The sequence below is a fragment of the Acomys minous genome, assembly GCF_964271855.1.
Source record: "Acomys minous genome assembly, chromosome: 1".
Taxonomy (NCBI): Eukaryota; Metazoa; Chordata; class Mammalia; order Rodentia; family Muridae; genus Acomys; species Acomys minous.
In genome coordinates, this window is record NC_140483.1 from 19972451 (window position 1) to 19987823 (window position 15373).

Sequence of the window (15373 nt, forward strand, 5' to 3'; positions counted from 1 at the left end):
AAAAAATGCTCTGCTGCTAATTATCCACCAAAGTTTCCATCAAACAAGGAAAATAAGTTTCAATATACATTGTATCTAACCTCACCAATAATATCTTGTGCACATATACTTTTACTGATGACATAACTCATGCTAAATGTTATTGGTGAGCTATAGCAATGATCTCTGAAAGTATCGTCTTGTTAGATGCTATTAAGAAAACAAGGAAAGCATCCATGTGGAAATGGATACAAGGTGTGAGGAATAGCATTAAGGAAATGCATATTAAAACCATAGCAGGGTATCATTGCCCACTGACTAAAGTAAAAATAATGACAACACACAATGCTAGTGAGCACGTGGAGACACTGCACTACCTATGCGTTCATGATGAGAGGAGAGTTAAATGAGCAGCCTGCTGGAAAACACCTGGGATTAATTAACTATCGCTGCAAAACTGAACAGATGCTAACATTTACATAGTCCAGCAATCAAGCTCCTGAGTATTTGTCCCAGAGGAACATCCACACACATGTGCACAAAAAAATGCACAACGGTATGTACAATAGCTCTTTTCAAAACAGACAACTTGTGAAACAAGCAAGGCGAGTGGTTAAGCTGTGGTAGGTTCCTACCTGAAAACTACTGAGGAATAAAATAGAATGAGCTTTCTTGCACCCAACAGCCAGAATTTAATCATCACGAACATGTGCTGAGTGGAAAACCGAACTTCCTCAAATGTTACAAACATTTCCCATGCTTTCACATTCATTATTTTGTTGTTTTAAAACAGCAACTCTTCCACGCATGGTTTCATACCCATTCCTTTGTTGTTGTTATTACTATTTCAAAACTCTAGCTCCTTTTACCAAAGATGGACTAGAATGCACAATAATTATCCTGCCTCAGCCTCCTAAGTGCTGGGGTTACAAGTATGAACCCCAATGGCCAAGGCATTCCTGAAATAAAAAAAAAATAAATAAGAATATAAAAATGGTCCAGACCTGGTGTCATGAGACTGCACTTTCAGCTACTTGAGAGGACAAGGCAGGAGACTTACATGCTGAAGGCTTGCCTTGGCTAATAGAGCAAATTTAAGGACAACTTGGCAAATTCCCTATCTCAAAATGAAAAGAAAATCGTTGGGAATACAGCTGTGATAGAGCATATTTCGAATTAAGTGTTAGGCCCTATCTTTAATTTCTAATATTAGAGAGGTATCTATTTCTATCTATCTATCTATCTATCTATCTATCTATCTATCTATTTATCTATCTACTATGTATGTATGTATGTATGTATGTATGTATGTATCTGTCTATCTATCTATCTATCTATCTATCTATCTATCTATGTATCTATCTATCTGTCTGTCTATCTATCTATCTATCTATCTATCTATATGTCTATCTATCTATCTGTCTGTCTGTCTGTCTGTCTGTCTATCTACCCATCATCTATTTCTAATCTATCATCTATATCTATTATCTATCATCAATCTATCTCTTATCTTTATCATTATCTATCTATCTCCCTACCTATCTATTCATCCATCCATCCATCTATCTATCTTCTATATATCTATGGAGAGGAATAAAAGAATTGTGAATATCAGTTTAAGGACTGGAAAGTTGGGTCAATCATTAAAAGCTAGACTCACAACCAAAACAGCAAGAAGAGCAACTTAGGCTTGAAAGAAGTGGAAGCATTTGAGAAGAGAAACAAGCAGTCATGGAATAGAAACAGGAAGGTGGGACCTCATGATGGCCATCTTGAAGATGTGAATATAATGACACTTTACTGCAGCTTTTTTTATTCATCTTATACACAATTAGGAGATATTCAGTAATGGTATATAGGATCTCTGCATTATTCTAAAGGCATGTGAGTTTTGGGTTTTCAAAATAAAAGGCTTTGATAGTGCACAGCTACGCTCTAGGCACTTGGAAGACTGAGTTGTGAACACTGACATGAGTTTGAGGTCATCCTTTTTTACATAGTCTCTGTCTCACAAACCCCCAAAACAAAATAATTAATCTATAATTAATTAATAAAGCTCAATTTAAAAAGCCTTTGAGAATATTTGATATAGAACATTAAAATGCTAGAGCTTGAAGAAGAATCTGCTATAAAAGAAATTAGCTAGAGCATTGATAATTTAAGTCATTTGACCTTCATCACTTAAATGATTTCCTGCAAATCTAAGTCTTCCTTTATCTCCTGACGTAGAAGTGATTCACCCCCATGCAGAGCTCTTAGCCAAGTCTCTGTCTACAAGGCAGTGAAACAGACTCAAAGTCATCAGATCATCACTGCACTGTGAAGGCTTTCTCCACAGATGCCAAATGATATATTAACTAAAGATCATAGGCAGAACTTGTTCCTTTATTTATTTAAAAAACCTCAACTACGATAATTTAAAAGGAAGTTCTAAATGTGGAACTATTCTGTTAATAAGCATGCTAAAATTCTTTTTCTAAAATTATGTATTTTGAAAACTGCAACTAATTCCAGACAAATGAGTATTATTTTTTAAAATTAATGGATCATTGATATTTGAGAGACTCTTTAGCAAGTAAGCCCTGTGAGGACTCAGACGGATGAGAGAAGCAAGGCCTTTCACCGTGATGTCTTTGATTCAGACAGCTCATGGGTTAAGCTTTGAAATCTGTCTTCATCGCTATTTGGCTCCAAGGTTTGAGGCAAGTCAGATCGCTTTTTCTCATATTTAAAATTAACAGAAGCATCCATCTTTCTCTAACCCAGGAGACAGGATCTAATTTTACATGTGAAAAACACCACAGTGTTAAGAAAAGATTCAAATGAAAGAGATGACATAATTGACCCACTTGACCTTGTCATTACCTGAGTAGCAGCCAGTGTGTCTCCAGAATCCCCTCGGCTGACTAGAGCATCCTTTTCACCCAGCCAGGCTTCCTCTTCCTCTGCATTCTCCATGAATTGCAGATACTGAAGAGACTCTTCCAACTGCACTCCTCTGGAACAAGATATTAGCACAACAGGAGTAGGAAGGGACAAGAAAACCATGGTACTACAGTGTGGTGGCATAATCATATCCCAGCAAACTATGATTTTCTAGACAGCCATAGCTTAACTGGGCAAGAACACAATCTATGTGCCTGTTGGCCAGTGTGCTATCTTCTGTGACACAGAAGAGACTTGTACCCTCCAATTTTATTTTGAAATAGCATTAGAACTGTGAGGAATGAAGGAAACTGCACCCAAACAAGGCTTGCAGACCCTCAATAGTGGAACAGTGTTTCCCTGTGCCAAGCACTTCCTATCCTCTTATTTGATGAAAGTTCTGAAATTCCAGAAAAGATCCATTTAAAAATATTTATTTTTAATTTATATGTATGTGTGTATGCCTGAGTGCCACCTCTGGGCTGGTTGTCCAAGGTCCTATAAGACAGCAGGCTGAGCAAGCCATGGTAGAAGAAGCTAGTAAGCAGCATCCCTCCATGGCCTCGGCATCCCGGTTTTTGCCCTGTTTAGTTCTTGCATTGATTTCCTTTAGTGATACAAAGTAATGTGGAACTGTAAGCCAAATTAACCTCTTTCCATTCCAGGTTGTTTTGGGTCTTGGTGTTTGTGACAGCAGTAGAAATTCTAAGATAGTACTAAGATAGTATCCAGTGAGTGTATGCTGGTGCTTGTGGAGACCAGAAGACAGCATTGGATCCCTTGAACCTGGGATTACAGGTCGACAATTGGAATTGGATTGACAAGAACCCAGTATCGGTACTGGGAGCTGAACTGGGGTTGTTTGCAAGAGTATCAAGTGTTCTTAATCACTGAGCCATCTCTCCAGCCCCAGTAAATTTCTCTAATCTCCCAGAAAGAACTGTCTGTCTACTCATAGACACTGGGGGAAAGGTTCATGAAGGACTTGGATTTTGAGTGGGAATCAATATGATAAGAAAGATAGCCCAGATCTGTAGTCTATGCTAAGTTGACACAGAAGCACTGCTCCCTCCGTTCCCCCCATCCCCCTGCCCCGCCCCGCCCCCCCATCCCCTTTGCCCCGCCCCCCCATCCCCTTTGCCCCGCCCCCGCGCCAGCCAACATCAGACTAATGCTTCATCGAGCCTCACTGAGATTTCTGTTGTCCAACTCACCTGGTCTTGGCCAACTCTTTGAGCTTTTCCCAATGTTGGACAAACTGAGCCAGCCGTTCCTGGATCTCCTCTTTCCCAACAGCAGCCTTGTCTTTCAGGCTCTCTGCTGTATCCAGCACATTCTAAAAACACATACTCCACATTATTCTGTAATCTCCTCTTCTCAGCCGGTCATAACTTATGGTAAATGATCCGGTATTTCCTAATGTCTGATTATCTCTGTGCTATTGGGACTTGAGGTTGCCCCTGGATACTGGGAATATGAAGAAACCTATAGCAATTTCTATCATGCTAACATTTCCCAAATATTTTTGACAAACATCACAGGAAACCAGTAGGCTACTCCTGCTGTTCTGCCTTATAGATTTTTCATGGTGACAGGGGGACTCGTCTGCCACATCATACCCAAAGTCATCTCTTTTAGGCACCTCATCATACCCCAAATGTCAATGACTGTCCATCAGTTTCAGAATTAATCCTAGGAAAGACCTTCTTTCTTATCTAGGATCTCCTATTCAGAGGACACAAAATATGCATAAGAATTCCCATGAACTACATGAGGAGTAGCTATCTCTGAGCACTGCCTCTACATATTACCCATATTGATTTATACAACTATGGCATGAAGAACTGCATTTAGGTGATTTCTGTCTCCTTAGGTCTGCCATTCGATTCCTACCTGGACAGCAGGTTCATGTGCCACCAGCTCTCCCTCTAGACGTTTGTGTTTCCTCAGTAGGTTCTGAACACTCTGAAGATCTCTGCCATAGTCCTGCGAGCTCACTCGTAACAACTTCTCCCTGGGAAAAATCAGAGGTGAGATACATCTGAGATCAAGCCAGAGCAATAGTGTGCTCTCTCTCTCTCTCTCTCTCTCTCTCTCTCTCTCTCTCTCTCTCTCTCTCTGTGTGTGTGTGTGTGTGTGTGTGTGTGTGTGTGTGTGTGTGTGGTGAGAGCTGGGAGATTCTGATGAGTGCTAGGGCTGTGCTGGCTAGTTTTATGTCAACTTGACACAAAATGGAGTCTCAGGGAAGAAGGAACCTCAACTGGGGAAATGCCCATACAGCACTGGCCAATGGGCAAGCCTGTGGTGCATTCTCTTGATTGCTTGAGGAGGACCTGGTTCACTGTGGACCACGAGGAACAAGACAGAAGCAGCACGCCCCATGTCCTCTGCCATCAGCTCCTGACATCAGGTTCCTGACCTGCCTCAGTTCCTGCCCTGACTTCCTTCAGTGACTGATTGTGAGATTGTGATGTTGAACTGTAAAAGGAGAAAAACCCTAATCTCACCAAGTTGCTTTAGGACAGTATGTTTTATCACAGTATAGAAACATTTACTGATCCAGGAACCAACACAAAAAGATAAGCAGTGAAAGAGGATTTCAGAAGACATGATTTATGTCAACATATATTAAAATAACATACCAGTGTCCACTATGCATACAGCTATAATAGATTTCTCTTTCATACTTTACAGCAATATTGTTTCCTTTTTTAAAAAACCATGGAAATTATACTACTTTCATCATATTTTATATATTAATATCAATAACAATATCTGAGGACTTGCCTAGTTAGTACAAAGCCTTGAGTTTGATCTTCAGCATTACAAACTACATGAAATATTTGAGCACCAAAAGGTTATGGTATTTTATGACTATTAAAAAGTCCTATTTGACACCTTATAAACCATGCTTCCATTTAATTTATTATGCTACTTGTAAGAATCTGCAGATTGGCAGTCGAGAAACATGAAGAACAAAGTTACTGTGACGCAGGCAAACATAATGGTTTGTTAAGAATCTCCAGCCACATATAAAAGGATAGGATCAATAATGAAATTATGGCAGATACTAGGACTGCCTAGTGTTACGTATTATGTAACAAGCATAGAAGAATCATGGTTGGGGGCAGGAGAGGTAACTCAGTGATTAAGAGCAATTGCTGCTCATGGAGAGGACTGTGTCCTACGTCCCCAACAGGAAGCTCAACAAACCATCTGCAACCCTGGCTCTAGGAGACCCTATATTCTCTTCTGGCCTCCCTGAGAACTTGCATGCAAGTACACATACCCACAGACAGACTCCCATGTACATGAACAAAAACAAATAAATACTAAAAGGAAATAGTAACACCAATATTGTGGTCTTCATAAGGGTCAGCTATCCATGCCCTACCATTCAATGAATTATTTCAAACAAGTGTGTATGGTGCCTGAATTTTATTCTCAGGATGTGGGCGAACTGCTCTTCCTATCTCCCCCTGCGTTTGGTTTCCTGCTTGCATCCACTGAAGATGCAAAGTGAAACCACTGTTTGCATTCAGTTGAGGCAGAGGTTTAAATTTATCAACATAAAACTCAATTACACATTGTCTTCAGCATACATTGAACCTGTACACTGGGTGAGTTACCCAGTGGCCTGGAGATACGTACTCGATCCAGGCTTCCTCGTCATCCAGGTCTTGGAAGAACTGGAACAAGGCATAGGTCTCTTTCAGTTTCTCATGATGTGCAGCTGCCAAGCTCTGGACAGTTTGGAAGCGCTCGTTGACACCGTCCATTTTCTCCTCTATCTGGTCAATGTTGAAAGTCCCACTGGAGATCAACTCCTGAGCTAGATTATTCAGGTCTTTGAGAGGGTCCTAGGAAATAGAGAATGTTGAGTGTATGGAAGAGTGTGGTGTTAATATATGGACCCTAAACTCCAGTCAATAGAGTTTCTACTTCCTTGAATAGGTTCAATACATTGCTTTTGAAGACACAGATTTTGGTAGGCCTGATTAAGTGCTTCACACAAATGTGGTTTGGTAAGAGATGCGTCAGCCATTAGATATCAATCCTATTTCACTCCAGATCACATTTATTCCTAGTTAGCCAGTCCCTCCTCCAATGTTCTCTAGCGTTTGCCTGCTCTCACCAACTAACATAATAGCTTGTGCTACATACAAACTGTCTTCACAGTTCTGCAACTGATAGTTACCCCCTAACTGCTCAAAAATATCCATTAGTACCCTGTTTTGTAGTACTCTGGGGCTGGTTACATAGCACACCCATGGCATTGTATGCCTGCGTCCATTCAAGTGAAGCCCAGGAATTATGAAATGGGAAATATTACAAAGTCCTGACACATCAAATCCAGAAAGCCTTTGGCTTTTAAACCTTTTAATGTATATATTTATTACCAAGTAAAACTAATTTTTATAATTAACTGTCATGAAATTAATAGTACTCTCAGAATTTTGTTACTGACCATGTTATGCTACAACTGCAATCCTCCACAGCTCTTACAGATGAACTTACTTAGGTGATTCAAACTATTGCATTTTCTCTCATCTGGTTTTACTTCTTTACTTTCCTTTATAGTGTCATTTTCTCTTTTCTTTCAAACACTAGCTGAAATGTACAACTTCAGAAAGTGGTAAGTTTATGCATCCATAAAATTACAAATAAGATAACTTCCAGGATGCATTTCCCAGAGTCTTTGAGCTTACGAGGTATTGGTAATGAACAATGACTGTCACAGTGGCCCAGCAACCCATGGATTTGACCTGGTTAAAATGGCTGCAGGTCAGTGACCTCAAGGCAGTCGTCTCAAGTACTGTCCTAAGATATGAGGTCAGAAATACTCCCACCTTATACAGAGGAACACAATTTCACCACTTCTTACCTCTCGGGCCAACATCTCTGCTTCCAGTAGCTGATGCTTCTTAAGTAGGTTTCCTGCTGAAGTTAAGTCCCTAGCCTGATCTTTCATGGCCAACAAGCCTTCTGCCTGGGGACAGAGACACAGGACAAAAAGGTTCCCAGTGAAAACTGCATGTAAGGAGAGTGAGATTTAACATCTAGATTTACCCAGATATTTACGAAGACAGGGCAAGGGAACCATTCACAGAGACATTAAATTACTTAACAGGTGTCACTTAAGGAGTCATGTTCTCGGGTTCAGTTACCTCTGAAAGCCAGAACTCAAAGTCCCGGATGCTTGTGTTGAACCTTTGCTGCCGACTGGCTTCGTTGAGCTTCTGCCCCTTGTCAGTTGTCCTCTCTAGGAGATAATCCCAGTTTTCCTTTAGCTTGTCCAGTTGCTCCTAGCTCCAAGAAAGTGAGAGCTCATTATGGGATGCTGGGCCCTGTGAGGACTCGAAGGGCTGATGTGGGACGGTCTTGATGTAAGAGAGGTGGTCAAACATGTAATGCTATACACTAGAACAAATCATGCTGAGTCTGGCGGAGACAGTAGGTGTGCAGTGAAAGGAAAAGTTTGGAGACCTGGATGCTGAACTGCATTCAGTGACTGGTGTCTAAATGCCAACGTATTCTTGGCAGAAATTAAAAAAAAAAAAAATCAAATAGGCAGGATTAAGACAGAAGCCTTGTTGGAAGCTTAGGAAGTGACTGTGACTGTATTTCTATTTTCACCCATGGAATACTGAAAGACTAAGGGATTTCTCTTCCTGGGTCTCTGGAGGCCACATTTATCTAAGCACGAACTTTACCTTCATGTTCTCTTCATCACCGTCACACGCTCTGCGCTCAATGAGGGAGTTCCCAAGGTTAATGACACCGTGCACCTGCTCTGCACGACCATTGACTTCATTCTCAAAGGTCTGGTGTTTCAGATACTTCCTCTGAAGGCAAAGCAAAAACTGTGTCATCTCGTCATCCAAAGAAGACTAGATTAGACTAAAAAAGACAAAGGAACCACTGTGCCACCCCCAAATCAAACGAAAGCAATCGTTACAATCTCAGGGTGGCCATTCACCCAATAATGAGGTTGGTGAAATCCTCTAAGATTTCTGTTTTGAGCTTGCCTGAATGTTAGTGGGGTCTTTGTAAGACTCATCACAGGCTATGGGCAGCATCTCGCTGATCCATTCCTCCAGCTCCTCGAGGTCACGATAGAACTGTTTCAGGTCAGCGTAGTCCCCAAGCTTTCCCCGTTCAGCAAGCAGTTGTTCTTTGAGAGCATTCCACCTAAAGGATGAGGTCGGATCATTTTCTACCCAGCACTCCTTTGCTCCATTGTTACATACATGACATTTTCCATTCTCCAGCCTGACCCTGACTCTCACTGTTTTCAGTCATACACCACAGTGGTTAAGTAAAGTAATCCGTAAAGTATCTTCTATGCTTTTTATTCTATAACTCTAAAGCAGAAGGTCTACTAAGAAACACATGTCAAAAGGACACGAATTTAAAGCTATCTCCTTATCATGATGCTGACGCAGAGAGGGGACTGATCAGGTCTGACCTGTCTAGTACACGTTGGAGGCGAGCAGCAATCTCTTCCTTGGCATAGTGGTCGTTGTCTATGAGCGTCATGGCAACATGCTCTAGGTCAGCAATCTTCCCTTCCTGAATAAGAGGAAATGATAAAACACAGATATAATTCCAAGCTTTGCCCTAAAGATAAATTCTCTCTCTCTCTCTCTCTCTCTCTCTCTCTCTCTCTCTCTCTCTCTCTCTCTCTCTCTCTCTCTCTTTCTCTCTCTCTCTCTCTCTCTCTGTGTGTGTGTGTGTGTGTGTGTGTGTGTGTGTGTGTGTGTCTTCAGATGACAGAACCAGAATCAAAATCTATAGTATTAACTTCCCTATATAACAAACATTTCCCATGGTTATTGTAACAAAGAATCCTGCATTTTGAATTACATATCAACAAAAGGTCACATTTAGCCCTAAAGCCTCTGTTTTATAATAGTGGAGGCCTTAATATGAGAAAGTCAAATGTCCATGTGTAATTTATCAATCTCTTCTTCCTGTCTCAACATTGCCTATAAGAAGCAAAGCAGATCTGGGGATTAATAGCCTATGGCTTCTGGGAGTGATGCCCTTGACCTACATGGGGTATGTCCATCAAAACTGTTTAATTTAATTTTTTGATTAGTTTATCAAGTGTCTAATTTCCCTATGATGTTTCTATATGTATAGTTTGGTTGGCTCTTTTCCCCAGCCCTTTCTCAGCCCTGTGCCCCTGCACCTTCCCCAGGCCTTTAAGCCTTTCCACCCTCAATATTTCTGCTTGTTTTCACATCCCATGTGCTTAAAGCATGTTTTTTTCTCTCTCTCTGATAGACCTCTTTCTATTATTCTGGCTCTACATGTGTTCATTTCCTCACAAATGCAAGGGTACTCATATGAAAAGGGATTTTGCGTTTGTCTTTCTGAGCCTTAGATGAGCTGGTGGAGCCCCGTCCCTTCCCTGAGAGTCTACATGTGATTATGCGCATAAAGAAGAGGTATTTGCTTCTGTGATATGGCTACTGGTAAGGAACTCCTCTTCTTGCAAACAAACTTACACCTTGCTCCTGTCAGCAACTCTAATGACAATCATGGGCCATTGAAAAAGAAAAGAAAAAAGAGACACGGAAGTGGAGTTAACCAGGGCTAGCCGAGATGAAGAGGATGAGAAATGCGAGAGTGGGAGGAGGATAAAGGGGAGGGTACCAGAACGTGAATATGGTCAAAACACTGTGTACATATCTGGGCACATCATAAGGAAACCCATTATTATGTATAATTAACATATGTGAATAAAACAACAGAAAAGGGAAGCAAATATGACTTAAAATGTCTTTAAAAAATCATACAACTAGGTCATATCTGTTACCTGGGCAGCAATTGCTTTGTCCAAATCATCTCGTTTCTTCATCAAAGCCTGCAGACTGCTTAAGTGATCCCTGTCCTCTGACCTCAGGGAATTCTCACGCGCCACCATCCAGCTCTCAACCTGTTCACAATTTCCTCGGAACAGCTATAAGGGGGTGAGTAGGTGAAATCAGAGGCATGCATGTGGTTATTCTAGATGGACTTAGGAAATGATCTTACCCCTTCTCAGTGGTGATGACACAAAACATCTTGCCAGGCCGGCCTGCTGTAATTGGTATATTCTCTCACAAAGTGTTCTTATCATGAATCTGAATATATTGTCACTTTAAACATATCTTATGCGCTTTATAAGCTTTAGTAAATGAGAAGATGCTGACTTTGTATGGGACATGTAGTAGGTACTAACTCTGTCTCTGTCTCTGTCTGTCTGTCTCTGTCTCTGTCTGTCTCTGTCTGTCTCTCTCTGTCTCTGTCTCTGTCTCTGTCTCTGTCTGTCTCTGTCTGTCTCTGTCTCTGTCTCTGTCTCTCTGTCTCTGTCTCTGTCTCTGTCTCTCTCTCTCTCTGTCTCTCTCTCTCTCTGATAGGATCTCAAGGATCCTAGGCTAGCCTGAAACCCACTAGGTAGCCAAGGAAGACTTTAGAATTTGAGAACAGTCTTAGGTCGCCTAGGATGGCACCAAACTCACTATGCAGCAGGAGACAACCATGAACTACTGATCTAAATTCTGAGATTACAGATATGTCTGATTTTCAGCTGGCTACTTCTTTAAGAGGTCATATATTACCTATAGATGTGTCTGATATTTCCATACTCTTTCCTCAAATACCATGATCACTCCTTCCTCTTTATCCTCAATGCATTCATACATTTTTGTGAACATCTATATTTGAATTATCTGTATGTATCTAAAGACAGACTCTATAATGATAGTTGGGGTACCATGGTCTGCCCACTTCTGTTCTTAATGAAAACTAATCTTAAAGTTAATTACTAATGGTAATATTTTCGTTTGTGTACAAGAGTGATTTCAATCTTGTTTTGTTCTTTTTTTATTTAAAAAAAGTTTTTAATCTTTAAAACTTTAATTTTTAAAAAATTTAATTCTTTTAATTTTTAAAACTTTATTTATTTATTATTTTATTAGTTGTATGTCTGTGTATGTATAAGAGAGAGGGTGGGGGAGGGTTCCATGATGTGAATGTGAAAGTCACAAGACAATTTAGTGGAGTCAGTGCTCTTCTCTACGTGTGTTCTGGGCTAGAACTCGGGCCATCAGGCTTGTTCAGCAAATTGTGTTACGCACTGAGCCACTTCACTGCCACTTATTTGTTTCTTTGAACAGGAACAAGAGCATGGAACACAAAGATGCTCCATCTATAACTAGAGTACAGTGCCAAACAATCAAGATTCACTGGGTTTAATAGAGCAGAGTCTAATATAGTGCATGCCCACACCAGCAAATAAAACCAGTCTCATATGACTGAGGGGAATCCCAGCCGCTACTTGCTATACCTGCAGCTCCAAGCACTGCTCTAGCATCTTCTTGCGGTGTTCCCAACCCTTCTCCAGATCATCTCTCTTTGATTTAATATCCTGGAGAGTATTTTCAATTTCATGGCTATTACGGTGGCCTCCGTCTATAAGTTCTGTGCCAAAGTCTTCTAAGGCCTGGAAGGTGGGGGCCTCTGCATTCATGTCATCATGATACTCCTGTAGGGGAAAGAGGCCAGTGAATACTGTGGAAACTCCTTGAGTGAGAAGAGAGTTTTACATCAGTGGCTAGTGGCTGTGCACTTGATAGCTGTACCTGGTGTCGCTCCAGCAAGATCTCTGTTCCAGTTAAGTCCTCAGCCAGCTCAGGTGATGATATTATTCCACCAATGGCTTTCATCCAATTCTCTAGATCACTGAAGAAGTAAATAAGTTGGGATCAACCATGGTTGTTGTTATTCTTCTCTGCCTCAGCAGCAGAAGAAGAGCCCCATCCCCCAAACTCCTGACAACACCTTGTGTATAATACGTACTTTATAGAAATTTTCTAATTGGTCTTTTTACCTCGCAGTCCTTGAAGTATTAATATTTCAGGGTTTGAAGCATTAAACCTGCCTTTTCTGCACCTTAATAGAGATAGCGCTTGGACATAGTGATAGCTTCATAACCCAAGAGTGAATAACACTTGTACCCAGGCTATTCCTAGGGGCTCTAGGCAGGGCAATGCATAAAAACTGACAACCTGCTTCTCGGATACCAGCCTTTTGAGCCTTACCTGGCCTTGCTGAGGAAGAGGAAGAACTTGTGGGCTTCATTCAGACCCTCCTTTCGCTCATTTGTAAGACCTTGGAGGGTATCCCAGGCCGCATTCAGCTCTGTTCTCTGCTTCTGCAGGTCCTCAGTGGCATCGGGGTGGGACTCACAGAGGCGCTCAGCTGTCTCTCCCAGTGTGGTCACCTGGGCAAACACAAGCATTCTGATAATCGTGTGGAATTGCCTTTGCTGCTTTTGTTTGTTTGTCTTTAAGAAGTTACAGACAAGAGGGGATGAGTGGCTCTGCTGACGTCACACATCACTCTGGAACTCTGGGGTCCTAATTCTTCATTTGAGGCCATTCTTTGTGTTCTGCAGGATGGTGCTAAGGTATAGGTTGCATCCAGTGTATTTTGACTGTTTGAGTCTTTCCTTTTGGGCGCTGAGGTAGGGATAATTTTATTTAATTACTGAATGAGAAAACATTTCCCAATATTTAGATATAGTTTCACTTTCCTGGGTATAGACATTTATTTCTCCCAGGCATTGGCTTTCACAACTGACCTCTAGGCTATTCTCTTAACATTCAATAATGAAGCAAAGGGATATAAAGAGTCATTTAGACAGCAAAAGTTCAATACAGTTTTTCCTATGATAATGGTCATGAGGGCATACTTTAATGGTTTTCCCTTAGGAGAAAGTACAAAAATTAGTATAATAAGAGATAAAAAGAAAAGCATTTAAGTATAATGCATTTGCCAAGAGAACCCAAGAAAGGCACACTGCTGTACGTATGATGATGGAGAAAGTGGTGAGGAAGATTGAAAGCGTGTGCCTCACCTTTTCTCCCAGAGGGACAATGTCTCTCTCTAAGACCTCATGCTGCCTCTGGAGGGCCTGGACACTGAGGAGGTCTGACCCAGGGTCAGCAGCCTTAAGAGCCCGACATTTCTTATCTATCTGTTCCTTGATATCATCTGCTTCTCTGGAACACAAAGAAGTGAAGACTGTAAGAGTAATAATGTTCTGCCAGAGGCTGGCTCACAAAAAAAGTCATTGTCACCACTGCCTTCAACACCATCCTCATCAATTGTGATACAGAGGCATTTAGGTACCTTTAATCTAGAAGCAAAGATGCTCTTATTATTTCCACTCTATGTATTAGGATGACACCACTGCCATCTGGGATCCAAGTTTGAAACCGATGCACTACCTGCAGGGCCATATGGTTAACCAATACATTTTATACCTTTTCCACTGTATTTCAAACAGCCAGAAATACCCATGTCTCTGATTTTTCTTCTTTGCATCCTAAAAACCACATCAGTATGCACAAAGCTATTCGGGTTCTCTTTTTGTTTGCTTTATTACTTATTTGTGAATATGCGTGTTTCTTACTGCAGAAGTGGATTTGATAATAAAACATTGAAAAAGTTGCTGGAGTAGATCAAGAAAGTTATATATTTATTTATTTATTGATCCTCAGTTCTTAGTTCATGAACACAATGAACTAAGCTCAATTCATAACACAAATTTTATTCCCTATTATAGAATCATATCTAAACTATGAATTATGTGCCAGTTCAACTATAAAATTGAACTTGTTTGTCTTGGAGTGTCCAGTGTGTCAAGTGAAGAAATTTTTACTGAAAAAAAATTCTAGTCTCTTAATAAACTGTCTCTCTTTGAGGAAAAGAGATACACACTAACAGATATGGTACCCAATAATGACTAGGCCGAAGGGCTCTTAGAGGGGGCTTTAGTGGAGTGGAGCAATCTAGGGTGCTTACCTGTGAAACATCTCAACAGCATGGGCACTGCTCAGCAGCTGGTGCTGCTCATCTGCCAGCCTCTTCAAAGAATGCCAGCGGGTGTTCAACTCCTAAAGGTAGATATATGAATTTAGTCAGAGAGCTAGTTCAGACTGCTTAGTGTTGCCACTGACTAGCTGACTCGTCACCTGCTTTCCGGGTACCTCTTCAGAATGCACATAGATCAGCTTCTGTCTTGCACAGCCCAAGAATAGTCTACTTTTAAGACAGTGCTATAGAAGAAGCGGATTTTTTAAAAATTCCCCAGTGATGTTATATGTAGGACCATTGAACCTAGGGCAGCCATAAATACCTATCATCACAAAAAGTACATTAGAACCTCTAAAAGTGAGCTAAGAGCATTGACTTTGTAGTTGGATGGTGGCACATTTATTTAAGAAAAAATAGACTTCCACATTCTGAGTTCAGTAGAGCTAGTGACCTTTCAATGCCTTGATTCCTGTAGGGCATTGAAGAGTATTTTATAACTCTTCCTTCTATTTCCAATTCCTGGAAAACACCATAAGAAAGAAGAAGTAAGGTCATCCTTACTGGTTTATGACAACCAAGACTGCAATATTAGACTTTT

General features: G+C 40.8%; 1 protein-coding gene across 1 annotated transcript in view; it reads right to left on the minus strand.

Moving 5' to 3' along the window:
• Nucleotides 1-15373, minus strand: part of SPTA1 (spectrin alpha, erythrocytic 1) — a 69601-nt gene that overhangs the window by 18791 nt on the left and 35437 nt on the right. The window contains exons 25-39 of the mRNA XM_084792859.1: nucleotides 14764-14855; nucleotides 13814-13958; nucleotides 12996-13177; nucleotides 12537-12636; nucleotides 12242-12439; nucleotides 10730-10873; nucleotides 9374-9477; nucleotides 8934-9096; nucleotides 8619-8750; nucleotides 8073-8210; nucleotides 7790-7894; nucleotides 6556-6764; nucleotides 4798-4918; nucleotides 4119-4240; nucleotides 2845-2977 (exon numbers count right to left, since the gene is read on the minus strand). Coding sequence (XP_084648985.1) covers nucleotides 2845-2977; nucleotides 4119-4240; nucleotides 4798-4918; nucleotides 6556-6764; nucleotides 7790-7894; nucleotides 8073-8210; nucleotides 8619-8750; nucleotides 8934-9096; nucleotides 9374-9477; nucleotides 10730-10873; nucleotides 12242-12439; nucleotides 12537-12636; nucleotides 12996-13177; nucleotides 13814-13958; nucleotides 14764-14855 — 2088 coding nt within the window. The remainder of the gene's footprint in view (nucleotides 1-2844; nucleotides 2978-4118; nucleotides 4241-4797; nucleotides 4919-6555; nucleotides 6765-7789; nucleotides 7895-8072; nucleotides 8211-8618; nucleotides 8751-8933; nucleotides 9097-9373; nucleotides 9478-10729; nucleotides 10874-12241; nucleotides 12440-12536; nucleotides 12637-12995; nucleotides 13178-13813; nucleotides 13959-14763; nucleotides 14856-15373) is intronic.